This window comes from Saimiri boliviensis, chromosome 7 (genome assembly GCF_048565385.1).
Source record: "Saimiri boliviensis isolate mSaiBol1 chromosome 7, mSaiBol1.pri, whole genome shotgun sequence".
Classification (NCBI taxonomy): Eukaryota; Metazoa; Chordata; class Mammalia; order Primates; family Cebidae; genus Saimiri; species Saimiri boliviensis.
This window is the reverse complement of record NC_133455.1, coordinates 111,112,854-111,129,160: the sequence shown is the minus strand read 5'-3', so window position 1 is coordinate 111,129,160 and position 16,307 is coordinate 111,112,854. Positions and strand designations below refer to the sequence as shown.

The following is a 16,307-nucleotide window of genomic DNA, read 5'->3' as shown; positions in this document are numbered from 1 at the left end:
AAAAAACAACTCACATACTTCAATTTATGCACACATTTTTATTACAAGGAAATGTGTTAAGATGATCAAAATGCAGTTCAAATATAAAATATATTATTAGGATAAAATTCTAGAGGGGATATGGAACGTCAGTATGAGTTCCAGAATACAATATTTGGAAATTTTCCAAGTATAAAAGACACTGTTGTTAAAAAATGGAAACTATTGGGTATTAAATCTCTACAGTATTTAGATTCCATTGGCTATACAGTATTTAAAAAATGCGACCGTTGAAATATTTCTAACAAGCCGGAAGAAATGTAGCTGTCATTCTAAACTGTGTAAGAACATACACAGATTTACAAAATTGTTTTAGAAGGCTCTTGAACTAAAAAGTTTGAGGACCTTGAACCAAGATGTTTGCTCTGAGTTCAGGGTGTCAACATCCCCAGGGGTATTCAAGCATAGGATGAATTAAGACTTGCCGCCCTATGTTGCACATATAAATTGAGTACCTTGCATCGTAGTGTTTATTTTTGCCCATTTTTAAAACGCCTCTCTTCGTAGACTGTTGGCTCCTTCCATTCCTGGCTCAGCGCCTGTACAGTGGGGACAATCCCCAAACACCCCCGGAATGAATGAGTTCATCGTGAGACCTCAGAAGGCTGTTAAAATCCCCGGCCAGCGTTGGAGTTTTCGTTCCGCGTGTTCCTGGGCTTCGAAGCCCCGCACGGCGTGGGAAGGCCCCGGGGAAACGCTGAGCACTCGCCGGGGCCGGGCCCGGGTAGGGGCCGGCGCCGGGCGGGGGCGCGGGCGCGGAACTCGCGGTCGGGGGCGGTGCCGCCTCGTGCCGCCGCGCAGGCGCGCAGCCGTCTCCGCGTGAGTGCGCGTAGTCGCGCGCCTGTCCCCGCGCGGGCTCCGTAGCGCGTGTACAGGCTGACGCAGCTCGGGGGCCCTCCTCCTGCTCTGCAGCGGCTTGGCGGAGTTTTGGGCGTTTGGGAGGGGGCGAGGGAGCGAGAGTCGAAAGAGGGAGGCGGCGGCGGCGGCGACGGGGAGGAGGAGGAGGAGGAGGAGCAGGCGCCGCCATGGCCGCCGCTATCACCGACATGGCCGACCTGGAGGAGCTCTCCCGCCTGAGCCCTCTGCCCCCCGGCAGCCCTGGTTCGGCGGCTCGGGACCGGGCTGAGCCCCCAGAGGAGGAGGAGGAAGAGGAGGAGGAGGAAGAGGAGGCGGAGGCCGAGGCGGTGGCGGCGCTTCTGCTGAACGGCGGCAGCGGTGGGGGCGGCGGAGGCGGCGGCGGAGTGGGGGGCGGCGAGGCGGAGACGATGTCGGAGCCGAGCCCCGAGAGCGCCAGCCAGGCCGGGGAGGACGAGGACGACGAGGAGGACGACGAGGAGGAGGAGGAGGATGAGAGCAGCAGCAGCGGCGGGGGTGAGGAGGAGAGTAGCGCCGAGAGCCTGGTGGGGAGCAGCGGCGGGAGTAGCAGCGACGAGACCCGCTCGCTGAGCCCCGGCGCCGCCAGCAGCAGCAGCGGGGATGGGGACGGCAAGGAGGGCCTGGAGGAGCCCAAGGGACCGCGGGGCAGCCAGGGCGGCGGCGGGGGCGGCAGCAGTAGCAGCAGCGTCGTCTCCAGCGGCGGCGACGAGGGCTACGGGACTGGGGGAGGCGGAAGCAGCGCGACCTCCGGGGGCCGGCGAGGCAGCTTGGAGATGTCGTCGGATGGGGAACCCCTGAGCCGCATGGACTCGGAGGACAGGTCAGTGCTCTGCAGCGTTTCCCCTTTCCTTCCTCCTCTTGAACTCCCGGGCCCCTCAGAGGGGGACCAAGGGGACTTTTTGCCGTGATCCCCCCTGCTCCCCGAATCCTCGGCCCCTCCCCCAGGCTCTCAACTCGGAAATCTTTCGCCGCCGCCGCGCCCCTCTCGCAGCGGATCGCGGCTTCCAACTCTCAAACCATTCCCCTCCAACTCTCCTCTCCCCGCCCTCTTTCCCCTCGGCGCTGCGCTCCTCACGGATTTCGGGACGGCTCTGACTCGGAAACAGTCCCCAAACGGGCCCAGATCCTCTGGCGGAGCAGAAGAGGGCCTTGATGTACACACGTCGGTACTCAAGGTTAGCTTCATCCAACCGTGTTCGGGAACACTTGTCAGAACTATAATTGACAAGTGTTTCCAATATGGCTGGTCTCGCCTGGATTTAACAGAACTTCCTTGTCCAGAGGGGAGACCCCAGTTACCACTTTTCTCTACTTAAAAAAAAAAAAAAGGACTATTCTTTTATATTAAATCGTTGCCTCCGAAACCCCTCATTTGTAGTCAGTCATGTGGTCTCTAACGTGATTTTAACAATCTTTTCTATTTGTTTTGCGATCATATCTGGGAGAAAGTTTTAAACACGTATAAATCGTTGTGGAAAGAATAGTGAATTGATGGTCTTTTAAGATAACTGCGGAATCAGAAAGTTGGAATCGTAACAAAGTACAGTCTTGAAGGTACAGCGTAGTTTGCGGCTTTATAGTAAAGCTTCAACGTGAGAGTCATGATTTTAAATTACAATATTTAAAGCCATGCATTGGAGAGGTCTCGGAAGGAATAAGTATTGTTTTTCTTACTAAAGCTTGTTAGAAGTGAGTGGAGAGTGACAAAAATAAGCAGTTTTTTAAAAACATTTAAAATGTGTGACAGTACATGTTGAAATTGTATCATTACTTTCGATCTCTTTGGGCAGGTTGGGTTTTAATGTACTTTTTAAAAAACGAGACTCGCATCATGCATATTATGCCACTTCTAAAATGTATTAGCATTTATTTTGACCATCTGCTTATGTTTTGACAATCAGATTTTTTTTTTTAAATACATGGTCCCCGGAAAAGCATAGCAATGGAAATTTTAGTGGTATATAGTGATTTTTATTTAAGAGTTTAATTTGTGAAGTTCTAGGAATTCTAATTAATTGATTAAAAACGAACACTTTAGTTATAATGCTACAAGCAATACAGAGTCCTGGATAATTTGAAAATCCTAGCATTAGATTCTGTTTGACATTAACTTCTAGTTAAGAAAATATCTTGTAGTAAAGTAGACTGTACAAACTTTAGAAAAATTGTGTTGAGGCTAGGCGCGGTGGCTCACGCCTGTAATCTTTGGGAGGCCGAGGTGGGCGGATCACCTGAGGTCGGGAGTTCAAGACCAGCCTGACCAAGTAGAGAAACCTGTATCTGCTAAAAATGCAGGGTTAGCCAGGCGTCATGGTACATGCCTGTAATGCCAGCTACTCGGGAGGCTGAGGTAGGAGAATCGCTTGAACTGGGACCTGGGAGGCAGAGGTTGCAGTGAGCCGAAATCATGGCACTGCACTCCAGTCTGGGGACGGAGAGAGACTCCGTCTCAAAAAAAAAAACAAAAAAAACAAAAAAAAAAAAAGAAAAAGAAAAAAATTGTGCTGAATTGTGTAGGCATGGGTAGGAAGGAGAATGTCTTCAAGAAAATTAAAAATTAATGTAAACTGCACTGTGAAGCATGTACTGTTTTCCACCTCTAATACCATTACATATCTGAAAGGTGACATTAGTTTATACAATCAGCATCTACTACATTTTTCATTTACTCAAGTATACACATTGTTGCCTGGCATTGTGCAGTTTAAATGACTTCCATTTCGTTCTCACAACTATGGCGCAAAATAGGTGGTATTTGACTTCGGTTTAATGGATGAGAAAGGAAGTTGAGTACTCAGGACAGTACATACAGCATGGAAATGGTGGAGCTGAATCTGAGCAAAGGTTCTCAAGTCCTCTGTGATTTCCACTTAATAATTCACCTTAGTGGAGGCCTGGCTTGGTGGCTCACGTATGTAACCCTAGCACTTTGGGAGGCTGAGGTGGGCAGAGATCATCTGAGGTTGGGAGTTGGAGACCAGCCTGGCCAACACAGTGAAACTCTGTCTACATTAAAATTACAAAAATTACCCGGGAGGGGTGGCATGTGCCTGTGGGCCTGGAGTTGTTTGGACCCAGGGAGGCGGAGGTTGCAGTGAGCAGAGATGGTGACACTGCCCTCCTTCCTGGGTGACAGAGTGAGACTCAAAAAAAAAAAAAAAAAAAAAAAAAAAAGGGATACATGTCGGAGTTTTGTTGTTAGTATCTATTTACTACATTACTTCAGGAGACGAAGGAATTATTGGTTAAGTAAATTTCAGGAAGTAGAGTTTTGGCTTAATTTGACAGATATTTGCTTGAATATATAATTTTTACATTTTATTTCAGAATAAATAAATTACAGGTCTCACAAATCCAACTAAAGTTAAAACTTGATAACCAAGCAAAATTGGTTTTCTTAATGCTTAAACATTAGAGACTACAAAATACTGTTTTAATGTCATCATTTCAGGGTAATAGATTTGTCACTTGTATGAAAAAGTCTTACTAGTGAAACTGGCTTGTGGTCTTGATAATCTTAGTTCTGAAACATCTCCTTTTTGCCTTTGAGATTTTTCCACCAGTTATTTTGAATTTGGAAAGGATTCATAGTTCCCATAAACTACTGTAGATTACATCAACCTATGTGGATTTTATAGATTGATTTCATGGTGAGAGAACTTCATTTTTGTAACTAACAGAAAGGTAATCTTTTTTTTTTTTTGAGACGGAGTCTTACTCTGTCACCCAGGCTGGAGTGCAGTGATGTGATCTTGGCTCACTGGAACCTCTGCCTCCCGGGTTCAAGCCTCATTCTCCCAAGTAGCTCGAATTACAGGCAGCTGCCACCACACCTGGCTCATTTTTTTTTTTGTATTTTTAGTAGAGACATGGTTTCACCATGTTGACCAGGCTGGTCTCAAATGCTTGATCTCAAATGATTTGCCTGCCTCAGCCTCCCAAAGTGCTGGGATTACAGGCTTGAGCCACCACACCCAACCTCATGCCAGGTACTCTTCTAAATGCTGGCGATACAGCAGAGTATAAAACAAAGCCCTTACCTCATGAGTGGCAGAGACAATCACTGCACAAATGAATTGATAATAGTGAGTAATGTCTATTATGAAGTGCTATATGATCTGGAATGCCCAAAAGTACTCTTATCAATTAGGTGTTAGATGTTATGGCAAGAATCTGCAAATGAATTTTGCAGAAATTTGCGTAAGGATATGGTAGACCAAAATATTTCATTACAGCCTCTACATTTTAATCAATTTGCTATGTCTGTGGTGGGCCTAAAAGCCTTCATATACAACTTTTCATTTTAAATTGTTAATATGTACATAAAGAGAGTTATCTTCTGAAAAAAGATAGCTTTTTTTTTTTTAGAAGATAACTAGCTGCGTGTACATATTAACAACAATTAGAAAAGGAATGCTTCCTAAATTTGCATGTCATCCTTGTGCGGGAGTCATGCTAATCTTCTCTGTATTGTTCTGACTTTATCATGTATAATGCTGAAGTGAGCACATTAGTTTTCTGTGGTAAAAAGTTTTGGAATGACTTTTCTAGTAATGGTAATGTGTTGCAGTGGTCTAACCCATAATGAATTTATTTTTGGGATGAATAGTTTGCATTTGTGAACATAATATATTGGTCTTGCCGGGCGCGGTGGCTCAAGCCTGTAATCCCAGCACTTTGGGAGGCCGAGGCGGGTGGATCACAAGGTCGAGAGATCGAGACCAACCTGGTCAACATGGTGAAACCCCGTCTCTACTAAAAATACAAAAAATTAGCTGGGCATGGTGGCGCGTGCCTATAATCCCAGCTACTCAGGAGGCTGAGGCAGGAGAATTGCCTGAGCCCAGGAGGCGGAGGTTGCGGTGAGCCGAGATCGTGCCATTGCACTCCAGCCTGGGTAACAAGAGCGAAACTCCGTCTCAAAAAAAAATATATATATATATTGGTCTTAAAAATTAAGACCCATTGTGCCCCATTTAGTGATAAGAAATGATGTTATTTTCTCAGATACTTAGTGTTTAAAGAGCAGCCTACAGAGATTATTGTTTTTTTTCTGTAAATTTTGATATGGTACATTCAAATTAGAACTGCAGCCAGGTGTGGTTGCTCATACCTGTCATCCCTGTACTTTGGAAGGCCAAGGTGGGAGGATCCCTTGAGCCTAGGAGTTCAAGACCAGCCAGGACGATGTAGTGAGATCTCATCTTTACAAAAATGAAAAAATTAGCCAGATGTGGTGGCACATGCCTAAATTCCTAGCCACTTGAAAGGCAGAGGCAGGAGGGTCATTTGGGCCTAGGAGTTTGAGGCTGTGGTGAGCTGTGGTCTGCCACTGTAGTCAAACCTGGGTGACAGTTGGAGCATATTGTATAGTCAGTGACTTAAGGTTCTGCGGGAAGGGAGACAGATTTTAGGCTTAGGTAAATGATGATGAGAGAATTCTAGAAAGTCTGAGAAATACAGGCAGGAATGAACCTAGCATGTTCAGGAAACTTCTTTCCTTGATCTAAGGATGCACACTGGGCTTGGGAATTAAGAATTAGTGGCTCAAATGAGACCTTTCATACCAACACAAGTATGTACATCTCTCAGTATGGGTTTGTGAATCAAATTCTTTTCCTTCTCTTTACCTTCTGTCTGTATATCTCCTAGTTCACATTGAAGTCTTGAACAGGCTGGTTCCTTGTTAGACATATTGCCAGCGTTCTGAGTTCTTTATTGCCTTCACCACAATATGGGTAATTGTTTACTATTTATCTCTGCTGCTGGATTGTGTGCTCCCTGAGAAGAAAACTGTCTTGATTGGACATTATCTGTAGCACCTGGCTGCATAAATGTCATTTATTTCTGAATGTTTTCTTGATTTAATTTGAACAATAGTTTGCATTGTTTTTCTAGACACACCCATCACTAGAATAACTAAGGGAACATTGAGTAGTGAAAGAGCATGGAGGTAATCTCAAAAGTTTCTTTCTTATCTGTAAAATAGGAGCAGTGTTAGGATTAAGTGAGATGACACACAAATGCGTTATGTATTTACTTCATAGAGTCATTCATACTCCCATTTCTCAGGAAGCGGAGATGTGGTGGGAAGAATATTCCAGCTGAGGATAAGTGATCAATATTGTAGTGTTGGCTTTATTGTCTTCAGGAAATGTGGCAAATCATTCATTTCTGTGAAGCTCAGATTGATTCTTTTTCTTAAAAATGAGGGTTTTTGACAAAACGGTATAAAAAACTTGGGAGCTCAGATGCAAGGATACTGCTGTAGACTTGGCAAGTGCTTTAAATGCAGTTAAACAAATAGATAATATATTCTGTTCTTTAGACAAACACAGAATATTGCCACGTGTGGCTTTGTTATATTCAGGATCTCAAGGATATTTTAGGTAGGTGCTTCTGAGTTTTAAAATGACCATATTTCTTTTTTAAAAATTAGTTTTTTTTTGAAAATAGAGATGACGTCTCACTATGTTGCCTAGACTGCGTTTGAACTCTTGGGCTCACATGATTCTCTTCTTGGCCTCCCAAAGTGCTGGGATTACAGGCATGAGCCACTGTGCCTGGCCAGAAGTCATTATATTTCTGTTTCATATATATGATGTGGTATGGAAATATCTGTTTGTGTTTATTTTCTGTAGGCTGTAACATTTTTAAAAGTAAAGATCAAGCCAGGCATGTTGGCTCACACCTGTAATCCCAGCACTTTGGGAGGCCAAGGAGAGTTGATCACTTGAGCTCAGGTCCAGACCAGACTGGCAAATAGGGTGAAACCCCGTCTCTACTGAAAGTACAAAAATTAGGAACATGCCTGTAATCTCAGCTACTTGGGAGGCTGAGACAGGAGAATAGCTTGAACCCAGGAGGTGGAGGTTGCAGTGACCCAAGATTGTGCCATTGCACTCCAGCCTGGGCAACAGAGCAAAACTCCATCTCACAAAAAAAGTAAAGATTGGGTCTCATTTATACTTGCAGAATTTAATCTTCTGCACTCATATATTACCTGTATTCATTCTCAGTAATTGGTTGAATTCAACTGAATGTGGAAATACCTGATTGCATATTTCTTCTTTTTCAGTTTAATTAGTGTGGCTGATGAAAAGAAAAAGAGAACAGTTTTTTTTTTTGTTTTGTTCTGTTTTTTACTTTGAGACCGGGTGTTGCTCTGTCTGTCACTCAGACTGGAGTGCAGCGTTATCATCACAGCTCACTGCAGTCTCAAACTCCTGGACCCAAGTGACTCTCCTGCCTCAGCCTTCAAAATAGCTGGAACTGCAGGCATGTACCACCATGCCCAGCTAATTTTTTCGTTTTTTGTAGAGATGGGGTCTCCCCGTGTTGCCCAGGCTGGTCTCAAACCCCTTAGCTCAAGCAGTCCTCCCACCTTGGCCTCCCAAAGTGCAGGGATTACAGGTGTGAGCCACCACTCCTGGCCATCATTACTTTTCATAAATACTTTTTAAAGTACCAAGATTAGCCAGGCGTAGTGGTGAACGCCTGTAATCCCAGCTACTCAGGAGGCTGAGGCAGGAGAATCACTTGAACCCGGGAGGTGGAGGTTGCAGTGAGCTGAAATCATGCCACTGCACTCCAGCCTGGGCGACAGAGTGAGACCCTGTCTCAAAAAAAAAGTACCAAGAATAGATGAATTGGCAGTAGATTTTTTAGTGTTTTAAATTAAGCTTGGCAATTGTTATTTCAACATGTGTTTTGAGGTGTTGAGTCAAGAATGACTAGTCATTCTTGTCAGAATTATATGCTGAAATCATTTGATAAGATCTTTTTCCTCAATATTTTCTTAGTAAAGATCTTTTTATGATTTAACACTAAAAAACTCAAATTTAATTGCTTCTTCATAAAATGGGTTGTTCCTCATAGTGGATTTTTTTTAAACATACCATCTTCGTGTATATACATTTTTAATGTCTGTAAAAAGGTAAACCTAAGTTCCTAGTGTAATTGTGTTGAAGTGGAATGTTTCTAGTTTTCATGAATTTATCAATTGCTTGCTGATATTTTAAGCTGGGTGAAAAATGTGGGTGAAGTAATCTTAAAGGGTGATAGATTTGATATGAGAAATTTAAAGTAATATGCTCAGTTCATAGTGGTGATAAAAGAATGTAGCCAACTTGTTTCCCATAGACTTATGTTTCATCATTGTTGCATAAAGTCCCTTTTGGCCAATTTAGTGAATGTTGTTTGGTCTTCAGGAAAAAAAATAGTTTGCTTTAATCAGAGAAATAATTGTGGGGATAGAAAGTAGTCTTTTTCTTGATGATACAAATTTATTTTAGCTTTTTAAATTACAGTGATAATAGCTTATAATAATAGTGATAATATCTTGGTTTTGGCTAATGATTTTTAGTGTGCTTCCAGTTAACTTTAAAAAAATTATTTTAGTGTGACAAAGCCATATATTTTACTTGCCTTAAAAAATCCTGCTTAAGGTTCTCACTAAAAATGATGAGCTTTTTTTTTTTTTTTTTTTTTTTTTTTTTGAGACAGAGTTTCGCTCTTGTTACCCAGGCTGGAGTGCAATGGCGCGATCTCGGCTCACCACAACCTCCGCCTCCTGGGCTCAGGCAATTCTCCTGCCTCAGCCTCCTGAGTAGCTGGGATTACAGGCACGCGCCACCATGCCCAGCTAATTTTTTGTATTTTTAGTAGAGACGGGGTTTCACCATGTTGACTAGGATGGTCTCGATCTCTCGACCTTGTGATCCACCCGCCTGAGCCTCCCAAAGTGCTGGGATTACAGGCTTGAGCCACCGCGCCCAGCAAATGATGAGCTTTACTATGTGCAAAGCACTAACTAGGTTTAGCAGTTTACTCTGAACAGAGGTTTATAGGTCACAGTGCAAATTTACTGGAACATATAGAAGCGGAATTCCTTCCACCTTAGATAAATAGGAAGAGCCTTAGGGAAATGTGACTTATTTATAACACACACACACACACCCTCACCCACCCATGTAATAGACACTTCCCTTCACTTTTTTCTCTCTAATTGTTTGAGTTTAAAGAAAGCAAAACCAGGTGGCCTTACAGAATCTGATGTGTCTAAATTCCTTAATCCTGTTTAAGATCAGTTTTATGATTTAGTCTTTGTTCTTCATAAGTAGAAAAAATTACTACCCCATTGCTGTGGGAAGGAGTATTTGGAGTTGAATTTTATGTTGTCGTTGTTCTGCTCGAATCCGTTTCAGTGAACTAAGTTGTAAATTTGGGACAGTTTCTTTCTACCTGAGGACAGTGTTGCTTTCTCTGACTGACCTTGAATTAATTTTATGAAGCTAATCGAGTTGTAGTAATCAAATTTAATAGTTTATCTTGTTAGTAAAACTATCTGCCTGAATGGGTCAAATTTTATGTAGATATTAAATATCTCTTTTGTGTTATGCACTATGAATGTACAAAACCAAACAACTTTTGCTTGTGTGCTATACTAGATGAAAGTTTTGCATACTAGATGAAAATGTCAGCCTAGTATGGTGACTCTTGCTTGTAATTTCAGCACTGTGGAAGGCTGAGGAGGGAAGATCACTTCAACCCAGAAGTTTGAGACCAGCCTAGGCAACATAGATACTATTTCTCTTCCTGCTCCCTGCCTCCCCCCCCCCCGCCCCTCCAAAAAAAGCCAGATGTGGTGGTGCATACCTGTAGGCCCAGCTACTCAGGAGGCTGAGGTTGGGAGGATCACTCGAACCTGGGAAGTTGAGGCTGCAGTGAACTATGATTGTGCCACTGTACTCCAGCCTGAGCAACAGAGTGAGACACTGTCTCAAAAAAAAAAGTGTCAATTTTTTTTAAAGTTGCTCTAAAGGAGTGTTAATGTCACTTTGATGCATACTATAGGCTGTATTTCAGTTATTTCCTAAATCAGTAATTCAAGTTTCTCCTTTGAATGCATAGTAGCATGACAGGTTTTTTTTTGGCATTACTGTTTTGCACTTGTTTGACTATGGGCAAATCCCATTTTGTGTCTTAGTTTCTCTGAAAGAAAAAGATACCAATATCACTTATTAGAGTTGTTGTAGGCATTACAGAGTTAATACATAATCAACGTTGTTCCAGTTATTACAGCTGCATGACAGCCCTTTTCCAACATTTAGTGGTTTAAAACTGCAGCCTTTATGCTGGGCACAGTGGCTCACGCATGTAATCCCAGCACTTTGGGAGGCTGAGTCGGGCAGATCATGAGGTCAGAAGTACGAGACCAGCCTGATCAACATGGTGAAACCCTGTCTCTGTTTAAAAAGAAAAAGAAAAACTACGGCATTTATTTTGCTTATGAATCTGTGATCTGGGCCCGGCTCTTCAGGGTCAGTTCATTTCTGCTGTGCTTGGTATCAGGTTGTAGAAGCACCTTAAAGACTGGGAACTGGAATCAGAATGCTCACTGACTCATGTCATGTTTCTGTCACGTGTCTGGTGCCTGGGCTGAGAACACTGAAAACAGCTGGGGATCAGAACAGCTGGGGCCTCTCAGGCATCTTTCTCTAGCTCTGTGTATGTTCTTCACAGGATCTCTTCAACTTTGCGGCTTCACAGGAGCCAGATTTCTTACATGGTAGTCGAGGATTACCAAGCTGAGTGTTCTGAGAGAGAGCCAGGCTGAAACTGTGTTCCCTTTTATGACTTAGCCTTGGAAGTCTGGCAATATCACTTCTACAGAAGTCTCAGGCCTGATCAAATTCAAGGGGAGGTAACACAGACCACACCTGTATAATAAGAGGAGAGGATGGGATCTTTCAAAAGTGACCATGTTTTAATTTTTTTTTTTTTTTTTTTTTTAATTTTAAGACAGGGTCTTACTTGCTGGGTTCCCAGGCTGGAGTGCAGTGGCTATTCACAGGCAGTCATGGCATACTGCAGTGTTGAGCTCTGTTACGCAAGCCATCCCGCCACCTCAGCCTCCTGAGTAGTTGGGACTACAACTATGCATCACTGCACCTGGCGTAAAAGTGGCCATTTTTATTATTTATTATTTATGTATTTTTGAGATGGATTCTTGCTTTGTTGCCCAGACTGGAGTGCAGTGGCATAATGTTGGCTCACTGCACCTCTGCCTCCCAGGTTTAAGTGATCCTCCTGCCTCGGCCTCCTGAGTAGCTAGGATTACAGGTGTGCGCCACTACACACAACTAATTTTTGTATTTTTAGTAGAGATGGGGTTTCATCATGTTGGCCAGGGCTGGTCTTGAACTCCTGACCTCAAGTGATGCACCTGCCTTGTCCTCCCAGAGTGCTTGGATTTTTATTTTTAGCGAGACAGAGTTTACAATCAGGAGAAGGGCAGAAAAAAAAACAAACAAACAAACAAAATGAGTTTTCACCATATTGCCCAGGCTGCTCTTGAACTCCTGGGTTCAAGTGATTTGCCTGCCTCGACCTCCTAAAGTGCTGGGGTTACAGGCATGAAGCACTGCTCCTGGCCAAAAGTGGTCATCTTTTGGTGGGAACAAGATTTAGAGTGCCTTTTCCTATTTTATGTAGTAGGATACATAATTGCTTTTTTTCCGTAAAGAGTCATAACATGTAACAGGCAAGGTTGTTATGGTTTTTTTTCTTTCTTTTTTTTTTTTGTTCATGGTTTTCTTGAAGTAACCTGTTTCATTTGGTTGTTTTAGCTTTTAATCCTTTTGTCAAGCCTAGAATAAATATTACAACACATAATTATAATCTGTTTCAGTGAATGCAGTTGACAAATGGTAACTAAAAGAATTTTTACTCTTAAGGGTTGTGTATTAGGTGTACAGCCTCAGACTTCTTAAGATACAGGGGATTCTTAGATGCTTTTGCAATGTTTTGGATTTTACCCTTTAAGAAATTTGATTATAAGGGTGGGAGAGACATAGTGTAATCTTTCTAGTGTAAGTGGCAGTTTTATAGATGAAAGGAATATCACCTGTTAGATGAATGATAGTTTACCTGTTAATGTGATTACATTAGGATTTGCTTTGTATTGTTGTAATGTTTACCTAGTTTGATAAATAGGCTTTGAAAAACTATGTAGACTTACTTTTTTCTTTAAAAGTTTTTTTGTAGAGATTGGGTCTTGCCATGTTGCCCTTCTCCTCCTCTCCTCTCCTCTCCTTCTCCTCCTCTCCTCCTCTCCTCTCCTTCTCCTCTCCTCCTTTCCTCTCTTTCTTCTCCTTTCCTCTCTTTCTTCTCTTCTCTCTTTCTCCTCTCCTCTCTTTCTTCTCTTCTTTTTCTTCTCTTCTTTCGAGATGGAGGTTTGTTCTTGTTGCCCAGGCTGGAGTGCAGTGGTGGTCTTGGCCTACTGTGACCTCTGCCTCCCGGATTCAAACGATTCTTCTGCCTCAGCCTCCCGAGTAGCTGGGATCACAGGTGCCTGCCATCACACCCTGCTAATTTTTGTATTTTTAGTAGAGACGAGATTTCACCATGTTGGCCCGACAGGTCTCCAACTCCTGACCTCAGATGTTCCACCCACAGACTCCTAAAGTGCTGTGATTACAGGCGTGAGTCACCACACCTGGCCTATATACTTATTTCTAAACATTGCTTTTGTTAATTACAAAGTTAAGCTAAGCTGGGTGAGGTGGCTCAGGCTTGTAATCCCAGCATTTTGGGAGGCCGAGGTAGGTGGATCACTTGAGGTCAGAAGTTAAAGAGCAGCCTGACTAACATGGTGAAACCTCATCTCTATTTTAAAAAAAATAAAGTTAAACTAAGTTCATAACGCTAATTCTTATCCTCTGTTAAGTGTTCCTCAGACTGTTAGAATTTTTGTCTCCTTACGTCTCATGGGTGTTTGTAGATGATACGTGTTTGTCAGTTTTAGCATCCAGTTTCTTTCTTTATTTTTTTGAGACAGAGTCTTGGTCTGTCACCAGGGCCAGAGTGTGGGGGACCAGGATCATAGGTGATTGCAGACTCCACCTCGGCCTCCCAAAGTGCTAGGATTACAGGCTTCATTTACTGTGCCTGGCCTCCCAATTTATATCTTTACTCTGTTTGACTGCTTGGTCCTGCAAATCTGATTTGCAGATATGGACAGTTTATTTTGCAATCTCCATGTGTACCTTAATTCTTTCTTTTTTAAAAATAGAGACGGGGTCTCACCATGTTGCCTGGTTGATCTCCAACTCCTGAGCTCAAGCCATTCCCCACCTCTGCCTTCCCAAGTACTGAGATTAACAGGTGCAAGAAACTGCACCTGACCACGTTAGTTCTACTGATTTAGGGACAGGAATTAGTGGTAAGGACATTTTATTTGGAAGACAACATTGCTTAATGACCCTTAATTGTTTTCACTTCCTGTCACAAATGCAAAAGTGACCTGAACCTCAAACTTAAAGTATAGAAACTCTAATACTGTTTTTTGTCAACTTTTTTTTTTTTTTTTTTTTTTTGAGACGAAGTCTTGCTCTGTTGCCAGGCTGGAATGCAGTGGTGTGATCTTGGCTTACTGCAACCTCTGCCTCCTGGGTTCATGCAATTCTCCTGCCTCAGCCTCCCGAATAGCCAGGCATGTGCTACCACGCCCAACTAATTTTTGTATTTTTAGTAGAGATGGGGTTTCACCACGTAGGCCAGGATGGTCTCGATTTCTTGACCTCGTCATCTGCCTGCCTTGGCCTCCCAAAATGCTAAGATTACAGGTGTGAGCCACTTCGCTCGGCCTCGTGTCAACTTTTAATTGTTACAAACACACTTGGCTAGTCCTGTAAGTGAAGGGAGCATTCAGAAAGTAATTGTAGCGGAAGGTTTTTAATTGGTTAAGGTATAAGGTGTGTGATTTGCAGGCATGATTAAATGTGAATGGAGATGTGAAGGCTTAAATTAGGGTGGTAGAAACACCAGTGCAGTAGAGCCATAGCCTTTTTATTCAGTGATATATTTATAGAACATTCTCAAATTTGTGTATTTTAGTTTTTTTTTTTTTTGAGACGGAGTTTCGCTCTTGTTACCCAGGCTGGAGTGCAATGGCGCGATCTCGGCTCACCGCAACCTCCGCCTCCTGGGCTCAGGCAATTCTCCTGCCTCAGCCTCCTGAGTAGCTGGGATTACAGGCACGCGCCACCATGCCCAGCTAATTTTTTGTATTTTTAGTAGAGACGGGGTTTCACCATGTTGACCAGGTTGGTCTCGATCTCTCGACCTCGTGATCCACCCGCCTCGGCCTCCCAAAGTGCTGGGATTACAGGCTTGAGCCACCGCGCCCGGCCGTATTTTAGTTTTTTTAATGTCAGTAAATTATACTTGTTTTCAGGTTTTACACTCTCAATCCTTGAAGTCCCTGTCCTCTACGTTCCTTTAAAGTTAGACATTTCAGTGCTTGCTTTGGCAGCAAATATACTAAAAGAAATAAAGTTAGACATATTGGTAGGCTAGACCTCACTGAAGATACGGGGAGAAGAGAATAACGCAAAGTTACCAAGGAATGTCTGTGACACAAATGAGTTTCCTACAGAACTGAAAAGAAGACTGCTGATAAGGCTTGCCCCTATCCATTTTACCTCAGACTGAATTTCAAATTCAGCAGTTAACTTCAGAATAAAATAAATAAAAGTATTTCCATTTAGAAACATATTCTTTTTGATCTGTTTTAGGGAAGTGCTCAAGCTTTGGTGGTTCTCAGATTTTGGGGTCTTTTTTTTTTTTTTGAGATAGAATCTTGCTCTGTCACCCAGACTGGAGTGCAGTGGCACAGTCATAGCTCACTGCAGTCTCGGACTACTAGAAATCCTTGTACCTTGGCCTCTTGAGTAGCTAGGATTACAGGCACGTGCCAACATGCCAAGCTAGTTTTTTTTCCCTTGAGATGGAGTCTCACTCTTGTTGCCCGGGCTGGAGTGCGATCTCCACTCACTGCAGCCTCCACCTCTCAGGTTCAAGTGATCTCCTGCCCCATTCTCTCGAGTACGTGCTTATTATAAGTGCCTGCCACCACACCAGGCTAATTTTTTTTTGTATTTTTAGTAGAGACAGTGTTTCAACATGTTGGCCAGGCTGGTCTTGAACTCCTGGCCTCAACTGATCCACCAGCCGCGGCCTCGCAAAGTGCTGGGATTACAAGCATAAGCCACCTTGCCTGGCCGGTTTTTTTAGTAGAGACAGGATCTCGCTGTGTTGCCCAGGTGGTTTTTGAACTCCCAGCCTCTAGAGATCCCACCCCAGTGTCCCAAGTTGCTGGGATTGTAGGCATGAGCCACTGTGTCTAGCAGAAGTCATATTTCAATAGCATTTTAAGATAATTATGTTGCGGCCGGGCGCGGTGGCTCAAGCCTGTAATCCCAGCACTTTGGGAGGCCGAGGCGGGTGGATCACAAGGTCAAGAGATCGAGACCATCCTGGTCAACATGGTGAAACCCCGTCTCTACTAAAAAATACAAAAAAAATAGCTGGGCATGGTGGTGCGTGCC

The 16,307-nt window shown here is 43.3% G+C and overlaps 1 protein-coding gene and 1 non-coding gene across 3 annotated transcripts in view; one reads left to right on the top strand and one right to left on the bottom strand.

Moving 5' to 3' along the window:
* Nucleotides 1-896: 896 nt before the first annotated feature.
* Nucleotides 897-16,307, top strand: part of AEBP2 (AE binding protein 2) — a 79,910-nt gene continuing 64,499 nt past the window's right edge. Inside the window, exon 1 of one of the 2 annotated variants that reach the window (XM_039461748.2) lies at nt 897-1,735. In XM_039461748.2, the coding sequence (XP_039317682.1) occupies nt 1,065-1,735 (671 nt within the window). In that variant the 5' untranslated portion in view covers nt 897-1,064. The remainder of the gene's footprint in view (nt 1,736-16,307) is intronic. The other variant, XM_039461747.2, reaches the window with a different exon arrangement.
* Nucleotides 5,318-5,424, bottom strand: LOC120360804 (U6 spliceosomal RNA). Its single transcript, XR_005577223.1, has one exon. It is a non-coding gene; the product is annotated as a U6 spliceosomal RNA (small nuclear RNA).